The sequence below is a fragment of the Sciurus carolinensis genome, chromosome 8, assembly GCF_902686445.1.
Source record: "Sciurus carolinensis chromosome 8, mSciCar1.2, whole genome shotgun sequence".
In the NCBI taxonomy this organism is placed as follows: Eukaryota; Metazoa; Chordata; class Mammalia; order Rodentia; family Sciuridae; genus Sciurus; species Sciurus carolinensis.
Genome location: NC_062220.1, coordinates 121,842,787 through 121,857,501, shown reverse-complemented (window position 1 = coordinate 121,857,501; position 14,715 = coordinate 121,842,787). Strand labels below are relative to the sequence as shown.

The window sequence follows — 14,715 nt, the reverse complement described above, 5'->3', positions numbered from 1 at the left end:
GAGTTCAATCCCCAGTACCTAAATAAATAATTAAATGAGGATGTAACTCAGTGGTAGAGCGCTCAGGGGGTTCAAACCTCAGTATCACACCAATAAAAGAAAGAAAGAAAAAAAGAAAAAGGAACACAGACAATGTTAAAGAAAATAGAAATTCTTGGCAACTCAGTCACCCAGAAATAATCTGTATTAATATGTGACTGGATTTTCCCTCTTTGTTCTAATCTATATCAGTTATATATTTTGAATTTTTTTCACTTGACATTGTGCTTTCTTCCTATGTCACCAAATGGATGTGTAAAATATTTATTTAAAATATTTTTGGCATACCAGGGATTGAACTCAGACATTGTACATTCTAGACCAGTGTTGTGCCTCTGAATTATATCCCCAGACCTTTTATTTTTCACTTTGAGATAGTCTTCCTAAATTGCCCAGTCGACATGGAACTTGTGATTTTTTTACCTCAGCCTCCTGATTAATTGGGATTATAGGCATATGCCAACAGACCCAGTGAAAATGTGATTTTTTTTTTTTTTTCAATTGTGCTGGGGTCAAACCCAAGTCCGCACGCACACCAGGTAAGCACTCTACCACTGAGTCACATCCCTAACCTGAAAATATAATTCTTAATATTCTCTTACTTATTTCAAGTAGACATTGTTTTTCTATTTATTTTGCTGTTATAACAAACATTACAACATTTTTGTGCCTAAATCAGCTTATTGTTTTGATGAATTCCTAGAAATGGGTTTGTATAGGTGAAAAGTGTTTGGAAATATTTAGAATTTGATGCACATTACTAAATACCTTCTAGAAAGTGTGCCAGTTTATAATTTCACCAGCTGTGTGTGAATCTGTCCAGTAATGATTATCATCCATCACATCTTTCTATTCTGTCCCCCTGACCTAAGTCCTGGCCCAGACTTGACCGTTGTTAAGTGTTTGGGTAGCAGAGGCTCCCTCAAAGCAGTTTGATCATTACTATATATATGGATCAGTGTCCTCTGGGGGTTCTGTGAGTATTGACCTGTTCAACTAAGCATTTTACACACACTTAACCTTTTTATGTAACTGATGAGGCACTCCATGCCTTACACCAGGCAAGATGCTATCTCAAATAAGGATGCAGGGAATTCAGTTCCTTACAACTGTACCTGAGCAACTCTTCTTTTACCTGTTTTATATATTGGAATTCTGCTCAAGATTACTGTTTGAAAAAGTTATGCTACTGAAAAAGATTTTAAAGTTACTTGTGTTCCACACACAAAATTTCTTACAGTCTCCCTAGCACTCTTGAAGCGCTTGACAACTTCTCCAGTAACTCTTCCCCACTGTGATTGTTTGCCTACATACCTCCCAAACAAAAGCCCTTTGAATGCAGAAATGGGGATTTTTACCTGCCAGGCACAGTGCCTGCTACTTTAGGTACTCAATAAACAAGTGAATGAATGAGTGAACTACTAATTGATAAAATTATTGAGAAGCAGCATCAACTACTGCTTAGTGTGCCTTTTCTTATCAAATCTGACTGGCTGAGTCTAAAGAATGCTGTTGGAAAATAAATCTGTGCTTGATTTTACACTTGCATGTGTTAGGGTATGGTGAGCAAATAAACTTTCTCTTTCCTTGGTGTATCAGCTCACCCGACGATTGCCACCCATCAAGGAAGCCAAGCCTCGGTTACAGAAGCTTTTCCGGGACTTCTGGCTCTACTCTGTACTGATGGGATTTGCTGTGGAGGGATCAGGTAGGAGGATAATCTTTGTCTCCTAGGAAAGACAGATTGAGGAGTAGAAACAAACAGGAGGTCAGACTCAACCTAATTATAATATGAACATGTTCAAAATAAACTGTTTCTTCCTGTAAGTATTTGCAAACATTATACTTCCCAGATGGAGTTTAGAATACTTGAATACCACATACCTTAGGGAAGATCTGCCCAAGTTAGACAGCAGACTAATTTTGGCAATAATTATCCCAAAGGTCCCAGGACTCTAGAAATTGTCTGAGTCAGTACCACTGTAGTGCTTCTCAACCCAAGAACTTTCCTTTCTTGCTTTCTTTCCTTCTTCCTTTTTTCTTTCCTTTTTTCTTCTTTCTTTCCTTCTTTCTCTTTTTCTTTCTTCCCTTCTTTTCTTTCCTTTCTTTCTTTCCTTCTTTCTCCATCTTTTTCTTTCCTTCTTTTCCTTCTTTTTTCTTTCCTTCCTTCCTTCCAGGGGATCAAATTCAGGGACCCACCCAGGCTAGTCAAGCACTCTACCACCAGTCTATATTCCCAGTCCTTGTCTCACTTGTATTCACTTTCTCACAGGACTCTGGCCAGAAGAGTGGTATGAGGGGGTCTGTGAAATAGCCACCAAGTCACCACTACTCACCTTTCCCAGCAAAGAGCCACTGCGGTCAGTCCTCCAGTACAACTCAGCCATGAAAAATGACACAGTTACCCCAGTAAGGATTCTCCCTCGTTTTTGCTAAAATCTGTGGAACCATTAGGGCAGATCGTTTCAATGTCCTTATGAATACATTGCCGGCTGCCACAGCCTTTTTCTCTTGGGGAGATATGCTTGTAAGTCTGTGAGTGTTTCTTTCCCTCCAGGCTGAACTAAATGAACTCAGAAGCACCATTATCAATCTGTTGGACCCTCCTCCTGAAGTTTCTGCCCTCATCAACAAGCTGGACTTTGCCATGTCCACGTATCTCTTGTCTGTGTATCGGCTGGAATACATGAGGTACACAGGTCTTCACTTCCCTGCACATTCACATTTGAAAGGATTTTTAAATTTTTGTACCTTCTAGACATGGAACTTTTTCAGCTCCTCCCAAAACATGCAAGCTTTCTAAACTAAAACAACTAACAAAAGCACCATCTGCTTTTCTCTTGTGCCCCTCTTCATCGGCACCAAAATGCCATATCTTTAGATATATCCCAGTGTCTAAATTCCATTTTTGTCCCCTTTCTCATAGGAATTAGGCTTCTGAGCAGTCCTGATGTTGCAAACTCAGTCCTTTGATATTGGGGACCCCTCTGAGAAGCCAGTTCTCATTTGAGAAGGGTCCTAAGATACTCACTAAGCTGGTTTCCAGGAACATGGCTAAATACAAAAAGCAGTGTTACTTAGGAATGGTCTAGCTCCATAATAGTTCTGCAGGTGGCCCGACCCTTAATATGTAGCCACAGCAGTCCTAATCACTATAATGACTGCTGTTATCTGATGGAGTGTTTGTATTGTACCAGATACTGTACCAAGTCATATATATTAGCACACTCTCCAGCAAGCTGTTGAGGTTGGCAATATGTTCTACCCATTTTGTAGATAAGGAAAATGAGACATGAAGAAGTAATCCCTAATGTAGATTGAAAATCAAGTGTTTTTTAATAAAATATTTATTTATTTTCCCTCCTCTCCTATACTGGGGATTGAACCCTCATGCATTCTAGGCAAGCACTCTACCACTGAGCCACATCCTCACTCCTCTAAATGGTGTTTTGGCACACCTCTTGTCAGTGAATGTCAGAAGCTTCCAAATAATAATGGAGGGGGAAAAAAAAAGAAATAATTGATCTCACCACCATCCCCACTAACATGTTATGGTGCTCTTTCTAGTCCTTTTTCAAAATAATACATTTCCAAAGAAAAACAGGTCAAAACAAACCAAGCCAACCTAAACAGTGAAAGTATGGTTTCAATGCTAATGTGCATGACTAGAAGAGGTGTGTTGAGACTCTTCCAGCCTTCTGTGTTGGAAGGCAAGATTGTCTCTCACCCCCCACAAGTGTGTCCCTGAGTGTTCTCAGGTTCTCAGGGCAGCTCAGGGCCCTGAGAATCCTGTGCTAGCATGGAGAAGCAACCAAAAGCCTTTATTCAAGAATTTGCCTTAGATTCCCAGCCACGGTCACTGGGAAATTTTTTAAATAATAAAATAGAAAATGTGAGAAGTCAAATTAAAGCGGTGTGCATGTGAGCAACTGAGAAAGCATGTGCTTAAAGCCCCCTGGCCTGCCCTAAGGAGGCTTACCTCTTGAAAGGCTGATGTGGAGGCTGATGGATGCACATCACCAAACCCCACTAAGTAGATCCTCCAGAACTCTGAATGGCTCTTCGAAGGGGCCATGGTTCAAACTCATACATTTCTTTTGTTTTTTCCTTTTCCCCAAAGGTTAAAGATATTTTTCACTATAAAAGTCAAAATGTGGACTGGGGAGGTTGCTCAGTGGTAGAGTGCTTACATAGCATGGCTCAAGGTTCTGGGTTCAAACTCTAGCACTAAAAAAAAAAAAAAGTTAAAAATGTCAGAGTTGGGATGTATTTCAGTGGCAGAATACTTGCCTAGCATGCACAAGATCCTAGTTTGATCTCCAGAACTGAAAGAAAATACATAAATAAATAAAATGTCCACAGCACATGAGATTTTAAAAGGGAATAGTACAAAAGATGCTAAAGGTGAAGAAATACAGGTCTTACTTACCTAGCTTTGAGCCCCCACATTCCTACTGTTAATTGTCCTATTTTTCCCTCTAGAAATTTTCTCTCCACAGGCAAACATATATATTCTACATATAAACACACACAGACGGGCCTTTAGGAAACCTGTCAGAGAAATTGTGCTCTACCTATTTCCCTTGTACCTTGCTTTTATCACTTAATAGTATATCTTGGATGAGTTTCTGTAACAGCACATGACAATTACCTCCCATTTTGGTGGCTATGTTATATGACATTGAATGGGTATGCTTTGGCTTATCTGACCAGTCTCTTGTTGATGGGCATTTAGATTGTTTCTGTTTTGGGTAATTCAGTCAGCACTGTTATTGAGAATCCTTGCATACATAACCCTTAAGATATGTAGCTAGTGGCAGTGCTTCAAAAATTTTTTGGAGTGTTATAATAGATGGTACACATCACCCTCCAGAAAATCCAAGTCATGTTTGCCCCTATAAATGACAGAGGATTTCTGTTTTTCAGAACAGTTCTCAGAACAGTTTCTGTTTCTCAGAATAGTTGTAGCAGTCTGAGCAGTGTTAAAATCTCTGACAGGGATAGCCTAGATTTTTGAAAATTTATTTAAAGCTGTTTTCCTTATTAGGGTACTGCGTTCAACAGATCCTGATCGCTTCCAGGTAATGTTCTGCTACTTTGAGGATAAAGCTATTCAGAAAGACAAATCTGGTAAGCTTTTTATTATGATATTCCCATGATGACTTGAACTTTAATAGGATAAAAGGGATACCACTTTCTGTTTTCTATCAACAAAGAGAAGTTTTATCAAGTTACAAACTGCATTGGAAAGATCAGCATAAAATATGTAACCTTAAAAAACATATCTTTCCAGCTCTGCCACTGTTTCAAGGAGACTCAAAACAGAAGGAGCCTCACCATCTATGTTCAAGTGTGCTCCAGCACCCAGATTTTGGTTCTTAATATTATTCTTTGCTATAAAGAACCGCGGCTCCTTGAATAGTCATCAGTGGACTTGGAGCATCTTACTGTGGCCAGAGGGCAATCATACTTTTTAAATGTCAGGAGCAGGCTAAGAGGACCAAGGAACCAATTTAAAGGAACTCCTAATGGACAAATTATAATAATTTGAACATAAATAAAGTGTTTATTTTTTGCTTAATTAAAACAAGTTTAGATTATGAAAGTTATGAGTTAATAATGATACTTAAGAAGAGCAGAGGTTAATATAAAATGTACAAGAAAGCTTAATTACAAAAGAAGGGTGAATATACTGGGAGATATATATAGATATGTATATATATATATATAGGTGTTATGCTATTATGCTATATTATTTAGAGAATAATAAAGAGGTGGAAAACCTGTACATGTTCAGTACAGATGTAATATTTCCCCCATCCTTTTTTTTTAAACATGTTCTTGCTAAGGTACAGACTGGCCTCAAACTTATGATCCTCTTGCCTCAGCCTTCCAAATTACTGGGATTACAGGCATGCAGATCCATGCCCAGCTTTCCAAAGTATTTTTTTTTCTGCTTAGATGTGAAACCCACAGAAACAGGATCAGCTATACATAAAGCTTATTTCTTCCATAAGGCCTTGTGAGGTGGAGGCATGTAGTTGTTTCTGCTTCTCTTCACATAAACAAGAAAAAGGAAACACCAAGAAAGAGCCTCACAGTCCAGGAAAAGGTTCAGCACCAGTGATTGGAAGACTAGTCATGCCTGGTCTCAAGAGAGTGACTAGGTAGACAGGGTTTACAGTAGATGATGAACAGAAAAGTTCCACAGAGTAACCAGTGAAACTCTGTGAATCAAGGCCTCCAGAGAAAGGTGGCTGCATGCATAGCCATTGATTGAGTAGCTCCACATCTTTGTATCCCTGCCGATTAGGAGGAACACAGGCCAGGAAGGAAGACTGCACTTGATAGGCTATCCCCAGGCCAGGGTCTGCATCATTTCCTGGTAAATTCCAGTATATAAACATTTCAGTATATAAACAAGTCTCACGATGCAGTGTGTTCTCAAACCCTGAGTGCACAGAGGGCCTCAGCTGTTACAAGTTCCAGCCAAGAGAACTAAACTCCTAGGGTCAGAAAAATAGTGGAAAGTCTATGAAAGCATGAAAATCTTATTTACCAAAACCACAAGTAAGGCAAACCCAAGTTAGGAATAGGAATAAAAAGAAGAGATAGAAAACTGGAAAGAAGTGACATTAAATGGAGGCAGCAAAGAAAAAGGTTTAATGTATAGAATAATCACTTTTTGACCAATTTTAGTATAAGGGCACTGATAAGAGTGATATAAAAGGTGTTTAAAAATGTAAGGGTTCTCTGCTTCCTGGTACCTGAGCTGAACAGTTTTCCTATACCCACATACATCTGCCATGGAGTTTGGCTTTGTGCCATGATGTTTTTGGCCTTACCTCAGGCTCAAAGTGACATGGCCAAGCAACCATGGACTGAAATTTCTAAAACCAGGGGCCACAATAAATATTCCCTCCTTTTAAATAAATAAATAAATACTCAGCAACTTAGTGAGACCCTAAGCAACTTGTTGAGACTATCTCTAAAAAAAAAAGATGGGGCTGGGGAGATAGCTCAACTGGTAGAGTGCTTGCCTCACAAGCACAACGCCCTGAGTTTGATCCCCAGTACCGCAAAAAAAAAAAAAAAAAAAAAAAGATAGTGGGGCTAGGGATGGAGCTCAGTGGTAAAGCATCAGTGGGTTCAATCCCTAGTACAAAAAATAAATAAATAAATATAAAAATTTAAGAGATGCTAAAATATTAGACCTACTGTTTTAAGTAAATGTTTAGAATCATTTGATTAAATTTATAGTCAGGGAATTGATTTGGTAGAATGCATAAGTTTTGATTAATCATGTAGGTAAATTTTTTGAGGAATACTGATTGATAAATTCCTAAGATTAGCAAATTTAATATTAATAAAGTACAAGTAGTAATGAATAGTCCTTTCCATGCCAAAAGCCACTGGGACATTGGTGGATCCATCAACTTGTTCTTGCCAATGGTAAAATCACTCCCAGATACTTCTAGTACTGTTTTTATCTTTTGTTGGAAAATAAATGCTTGAAGAAATGTTTTTAAAAATCAGCCCAGGGGAAAAAGGTACACTCATACATTGCTGGTGGGGCTGCAAATTAGTGCAGCCACTCTGGAAAGCAGTGTGGAGATTCCTTAGAAAACTTGGAATGGACCCACCATTTGACCCAGCTATCCCACTCCTTGGCCTATACCCAAAGGACTTAAAATCAGCATACTACAGAGATACAGCCACATCAATGTTCATAGCTGCTCAATTCACAATAGCCAGACTATGGAACCAACCTAGATGTCCTTCAATTGATGAATGGATAAAGCAACTGTGGTATATATATACAATGGAATATTACTCAGCTACAAAGAATAATAAAATTATGGCATTTGCAGGCAAATGGATGAAATTGGAGAATATCATGCTAAGTGAGATAAGCCAATCTCAAAAATCCAAAAGTTGAATGATCTCACTGATAAGCGGATGATGGCACATAATGGGGCGTGGGAGGGGGGCAAGAATGGAGGAAGGAGGGACTGTATAGAGGGAAAAGAGGGATGGGAGGGGTGGGGAGAGGAAAAAATAACAGAATGAATCAAACATCATTACCCTATGTAAATGTATGATTATGCAAATGGTATGCTGTTACTCCATGTACAAACAGAAACATGTATCCCATTTGTTTACAATAAAAATAAATTAAAAAAAAAATCAGCCCAGGGACTCTAAGATGCTGCTTCATGTAAGACTTTGATGCAATGAGTCTTTTGCAGAGCAATTCACACTGCTGCTCAGCAGAATCAGGAAATCAGGTGTGTGAATTTGTTTTTGCAGCTGGGAGCCAATAGAGTTGGCCAGGAAAGATGATACAAGGATTCTAGAAGCTCCCTCTGCTGGCAGTAGGGGAAGGATTATAGTGAGCATGGGACTTGTTTGAGGCTTCAGGTGAAAAGTGGAAGCAGGCATTTTCTACAAAGGAATCCTTTTCCAGTTGGGGTACAGAGCACAGGAGTGGGTGGGCATGCTCAGAGGGTCTCACATACATGTCTCAGGACTACTTAGGCCTGGGACACCATCAACCACTGGCCAATTCATTCCCCTAATTCATCCACCCAGTATTCATTTGTGTAGCAGCTATTTTGTTCAAAATTCTGTGCTAGAGAATTGGCTCACTCTGAGATCCTTTGATTTTAGGAGGGAGAATAAGCAACCAAAAAATTGGAAGTGCCAATTCTTAAAAGGCCTCAGAACCAAATTGATTGTTTTGGTTCTTAGTAACTAGTTAAGCCAATAAGGGTACAGCTATTGAGTTTACTTCCCACTTCTTTTCGTTCCTAAAAGAGATATATAGAAAAGAGTTGTTTTTGGAGACATGTATTATTCATGAATTTTTGGAACTGATCAGGAGAAGAGGGTATTTGAAACATCAAGCAGCCCACCTAAAGGGGAGGGCTTCCACCTCCTTTCTGCAGGTGTAAACCAAAGCTCTGTATACACAAGATCAGGAGCCTACTTGCATACCCAGATGCCTAGTTAATCAGTACACCAGTAATCTGGAGCTTACTGTAGGAGCAAGAAGAAGGGTGACTTTTTAAAGTAAAAAACTTAGATATTACCTCATGATTTTGATTGACATCTGATCACTATGATTATTTATTAGGAACTCAGAGACTTAGTTTCTACAAATATAAGAGCTACATATATGAAAAAATATTATATCAAACCACACCCATTCACTTACCCACCTCAGCCTCTTAAGAAAATAGTCTTGCTGAGCATGGTGGCACATACCTATAATCCCAGCAACTTAGGAGTGTGAGGCAGGAGGACCTCGAGTTCAAACCTAGCCTCAGCAACTTAGCAAGGCCCTAAGCAACTCAGCGAGACCCTAACTCTAATAAAATACAAAAAAGGGGCTGGGGATGTGGCTCAGTGGTTAGGTGCCCCTGGGTTCAATTCCTGTTATAAAACCCCACCTCCCAAATAAAACAGTCTTTACCCTTGTGTTTGTGTCCAGGACACATTAGTCACTTTTCATATTGGTGAGAGCTGTTTTGAGACCTGTTCATCCTTATAACTATTAACTATGAAATGCCTCTGTGTCCCAGGACTCCATTCTGGACCCAGGGGTACAAAGTTGATAACACCTGCCTGGTCTCTCTCCTTTTTGTTGAGCTATCCCTAAAGGCATGTATAGAGGGGACAGCATGTGGAGCAAGAATTGCACTTTCTTACCATTCTGTCATCCATACTAAATTCTCACTGCATTCTGTTGCTTTTTAAAACCTGCTTTGCACCCTGTAACGGTAAACACACCCCATGCTCAGATGTTGGTTTCTAAAGGCCATTCTCCAGTAATAGGAACTAGGGCTCCAAGAAATGGTCTGTTCCAGGGAGAACTGGGCCAAAGATAATACAGGATAAGCCTGGGGCACTTTGTAGAACTCATTAAGTATCCCTTATCTGAAATGCTTGGGAGCCAGAAGTGTTCTAAATTTCAGAATTTTGGGGGTTTTGGAATATTTGCATAGACTTTGCCAGTTGAGTATCCCTAATCTGAAAATCAGATATCAAATTCTTCAAGCTCTGCAACTGAACATCTTGTGAGAGTGCCCAGTGGCCACAGCTGGAGTAATTTAAACAATAGTATTAGATTATAGCCCAGTGAATAAAATGAATATTTATGAGTGTATACTGATTAGATTATTAGATAACTTTAAAAAATAGAGAGATATGAAAAAATAGGGAAGGAGGGTGAACCCTTCCTTACAGAACTCCAGTTACAAAAAGTAGAAGGAATGAGGAAAAGAGAAAATCCCCATGATAGCCACAGTAATTACTGCAGGCAGAATCCACTGAGGGATGTTGAAATTAGTGGGCAAATTTTTAAAAAGAAATTAGATAACCGCATAATCTCAAAGTATCCCCCAGATGTATACCAATAGCTGTGATTTTAACTCTCATCCACAAATCTTCAGAAGGTAGCACTGAATTCAACCCTGCCTGTGAATTTGGGGCTTTTTTTTTTTTTTTTTTTTTTGGTGGTATTGACTGAGGATTGAACCCAGAAGCACTCTACACTGAGCCATATCCCCAGCCATTTTTACTTTTTTTTTTTTTATTTTTTTTTTTTAAATTTTAAGACAAGGTCTCACCAAATTGCCAATGTTGGCCTCAAACTTGTGATCCTCATGCCTCAGCTTCTCAAGTTGCTGGGGTTATAGGCATGTGCCACTGCTCCTGATCTCTGGTGGTGACTCCCTTCTACAGTGTAGAAAGGAAAGAATAGTCAACTCAGACTATGTGATCAAGGTTAACCTCAACAGTCATAAGAGATATGGGTATTATAGACCCCTGATATGATGTGACAAGAACAGCATAGTGCCTCTGTGGTATTATCTCCCAAATCATAGTCTAATCTTGAGCAAGCATCAAACAACTAAGTTGAGGGACCTTCTGTAAGATTACCTGTACCTTCAAAAGTGTCAAAAGATAGCAGAATGTGGTAGGGCATGCCTGTAATCCCAGCGGGACAGAAGACTGAGGCAGGAGAATCATAAGTTCAAAGCTAGCCTCAGCAGCTTAATGAGGCCCTGAGCAAAAAATTAAAAAGTTATCTGGAGATATGGCTCAATTAGTAAGTGTATCTGGGTTCAATCCCTGGTACTAAAAAAAAAAAAATGTCAAGTTATGAAGTTCAAGGACAGACTAAAGAATCAACACAGACTAAAAGAGACTAGGAGATATTATGAGCTTATACCACATGTTTTCCAGGCTTGGATTCTGAAACATGAATGGGAAAACTAGGAAAGTACAGATAAAGTCTAAAGCTTAGGTAGTAGTGTTCTATCATTGTCAGTCTTAGTTTTGACAAATGCATCCTAACTACATAATAGATGTTAATATCTGGGGAAGTTGGTGAACATGGGTACATGGGAACTCTACTGTCTCTGCAATTCTCTGTAAGTCTAAAATAATTTCAAAAGAAAATGTTTGGAAATAGCTAGACTTGATCCCTTTCTGTGGCTCCACCTGATCCATGGAAACCTTCTCATTTCAGGGATGATGCAGTGTGTGATTGCTGTTGCAGACAAAGTATTTGATGCCTTCTTGAACATGATGGCAGATAAAGTAAGTCTCAGCAAAGTGCAAGCACATGCCTGCCTGCTGAAAGCACACAGGCGTGCTATCATACCTATCTCTTTTGACTGTAGGCCAAGACAAAAGAAAATGAAGAGGAACTGGAGCGGCATGCTCAATTTCTGCTGGTGAACTTCAACCATATTCACAAGAGGATAAGGAGGGTGGCTGACAAGTACCTGTCTGGTCTGGTAGATAAGTAAGTTTCATTTCCCACTAATGCTTTGTGTATGTGTGTAAATGTTTGAGATTTGAAATGCAGGGGGAAATCATTCTTACATCATCCATCCAGAAAGCAATGGCATCAGAAGGAAACTTCTCATAGGTAATACAGACTCCACCAGAATGTCAGGGAATTTGCTATGGCCTGAATTTTAGTTTCAAAACCTCTGTTCTTTTTGAACTATTGTTGTTATTTACAGTACCTCTCTTGCTAATTCAGTGGTCACATCCCTGTGTTTGAATCCTGCCCACCCTACCATCTCCTATCCCAGGGTCCAGTCATAGGTCCCCAAGTAGAATCAGTATCCTATAGGCTTCTCAGAAATAAAACTCCACACTGAGACCCTTTCCTAATATTTGTGCTGGGAGCCCAAACAGACCCTCTGCAGTACATCTGCACATTGATAAGGTGGGCTTGGTCAGCATCTCTGAAGTTTGTAAGCAAGAAGCAGTAAACACCCATAGTGGGCCTACCTGCAATTCCCTAAGGGTATCAAGGGGTTCTGGAACCTTCCACACATGCTGAGTGCCTGTCTGGTCCAGGCAGCTTTGCCATCCAGTGGTGGGTCAAGAGCTAGCCAGGGGTCATGAGAGCAAGTCTGGCATACACGTTGTATATGTTTGAGCCAGGGCTCCTGAGCATTGAGTCATAGATGACTTACAGCCACATAAAGGTGCTGTTCCTCCAGCCCTGGGGCCACCAGAGCCCATGGCCTATCACTTTCAGGAGTAGGCAGCAGCTTCTCTCTACACCAGTGTCATGCAGATACTTCATTTTCTTTTTGTGCCATTTCATGAAGGAATATTGGGGAGCCCTGTTTGAAACATGGTGGCACAAACCTGTAATCCCAGTGACTCAGGAGACTGAAACAGGAGGATTGCAAGTTTAAAGCCAACCTCAGCAACTTAGCATGGCCCTAAGCAATTTAGTGGCACTCTATCTCAAAATAAGAAAAATGGCTAGGGATATAGCTCAGTGGTAAAACACCTGTGGGTTCAATCCCCAGTACCAAAAAATTTGAGGAAAAAAAAAAAAGAAAGTAGGATTGCTTTGGGGATGGAGTGGGTGTGGCCTGGCCAGGGTAAAACTAATATGGTTGATCCTTGTCAGGGTTGGAACAGACCACTTGGGGCATGTCTGACATTGAGGGATGGGATTAGAAAGCATTTCTGACCAGGCATTGCCTATCTCTCTATAGTGGTGCCCTGCCTCAGGGGTCTCTTGAGACCCCACCTCAGCAGTCAACAGAAAGTGTAGCTTGTGCTGGTGCAGGAAAAGGTGACAGAGGTGCTCCCTCTCAGATAATGCAGACAGACTCCTGGGAGGCTCAGCTCCTGGACCCTAAGAGTCTGTTCTTGATGCAGGTTTCCCCACTTGCTGTGGAGCGGGACTGTGCTAAAGACCATGCTGGACATCCTACAGACCCTCTCGCTGTCACTGAGTGCTGTGAGTTTTCCTGGATGACCCTAGTGACGCGGGGTTGGCTGACACTCCTGCCATTTATTCTGTGTTGTGGCATGCCCCTCCAATTTGATATGATATGCCTCAACCTATTTAATGCTGTATGTGGCAAATTTGCAGTGGCAGGAAGTGGGGATTGCCCACATCCCACTCTATTGTTTCCAAGTAAACTGCAGCAAATCTGAAAGCCCTTCTTAGGTTGGACATGTTGTGGGAAGGGGTGGCAAACATGCTGCCCTAAGTCAAAAGCTTGGCAATGGCAACCTCAAGAAAGCTTATTGGAAGAGGGAATCTTGCTGTGCTTGCAGGATATTCATAAGGACCAACCTTACTATGACATCCCTGATGCACCCTATCGGATCACAGTTCCTGACACATATGAAGCCCGAGAGGTAGGTTTCACCTGCACCTCTTGGTGCATGTTTCCACACTTGCTGAAGCCAGTCTGTCTTAAAGACCATGCCAGACATCCTACAGACCCTCTTGCTGCCATTGAGTGCTATGAGTGTCCCCCAGTAACTCTAGTGAGCTAGGACTGACTGACATACCTGTCATCTAGCCTGTGTTGTAGCATGCCCCTCTGATGATATTTCTCAGTCTAATATATGCTTTAAGTGGCAAATTTATGGTGGCCAGAGGTGGTCCTCACTTTCATGACCATTTGATGAATATGAGTGCTCAATATACATTATTCCCCAAGTCCCCAGCATTAAAGGTGTGAGTAGTCCTAACCCCATCACATGTTGAACACTCTAAGCAATGCTTGGGTTCCTCTGAAGAGAGGGCAGGTGACTCATCCAAGCCTTGTCTGTCTTCCAGGCCTATGCCTGCCAGCCAGCCACCCTGACTCTCAGCTGTGCTCCTAACTTAGATGCCAGAGGTTTCCATCTACCAGTTTATAGCCTCTAAATTTGCATTGAGCAAATGTGATTTTCAGACAAGTTCACTTTTCTGAGGCATACTGATTTTTTTGTTATTGTGATGGGCTGACATGGCTGTGGCATTGTTATACAGTGGGCAAACAGGCAGGATTAATAACTCCAAATGAGGAGAATGTACTAGTTGTCTCCTATCCCTGACTTAGTCTAACTTAGAACCTGTGCTGTGGCACGACTGAAGCTTAGCTCAGCCCTGTGTTCTTCCAGCCTGGTGCAGGGTCATGTCCTAATTCAGGCCTCTTAGCTAGACCAGCTGTCAATGTAGAGTTTCCCTCATGCAGTGATGGGACACCCATGAGGATTTTTTGCCACCTGGAACCTGCCTTCCTCTTTAGTCACTGATTCAGGACATGTTGCACAATTGCCCTATGATATGCCATTTGTGTAGGTTCTGCCACACAGCTTTGTCCAAGAACTATAGAAGTCTGTGCAGAATTC

At 40.8% G+C, this 14,715-nt stretch overlaps 1 protein-coding gene across 1 annotated transcript in view; it reads left to right on the top strand.

The window, feature by feature from the left end:
* Positions 1 to 14,715, top strand: part of Pi4ka (phosphatidylinositol 4-kinase alpha) — a 139,882-nt gene that overhangs the window by 86,864 nt on the left and 38,303 nt on the right. The window contains exons 20-27 of the mRNA XM_047560234.1: positions 1,639 to 1,747; positions 2,312 to 2,448; positions 2,597 to 2,730; positions 5,087 to 5,169; positions 11,576 to 11,646; positions 11,730 to 11,854; positions 13,243 to 13,324; positions 13,648 to 13,731. Of these exons, the coding sequence (XP_047416190.1) occupies positions 1,639 to 1,747; positions 2,312 to 2,448; positions 2,597 to 2,730; positions 5,087 to 5,169; positions 11,576 to 11,646; positions 11,730 to 11,854; positions 13,243 to 13,324; positions 13,648 to 13,731 (825 nt within the window). The remainder of the gene's footprint in view (positions 1 to 1,638; positions 1,748 to 2,311; positions 2,449 to 2,596; positions 2,731 to 5,086; positions 5,170 to 11,575; positions 11,647 to 11,729; positions 11,855 to 13,242; positions 13,325 to 13,647; positions 13,732 to 14,715) is intronic.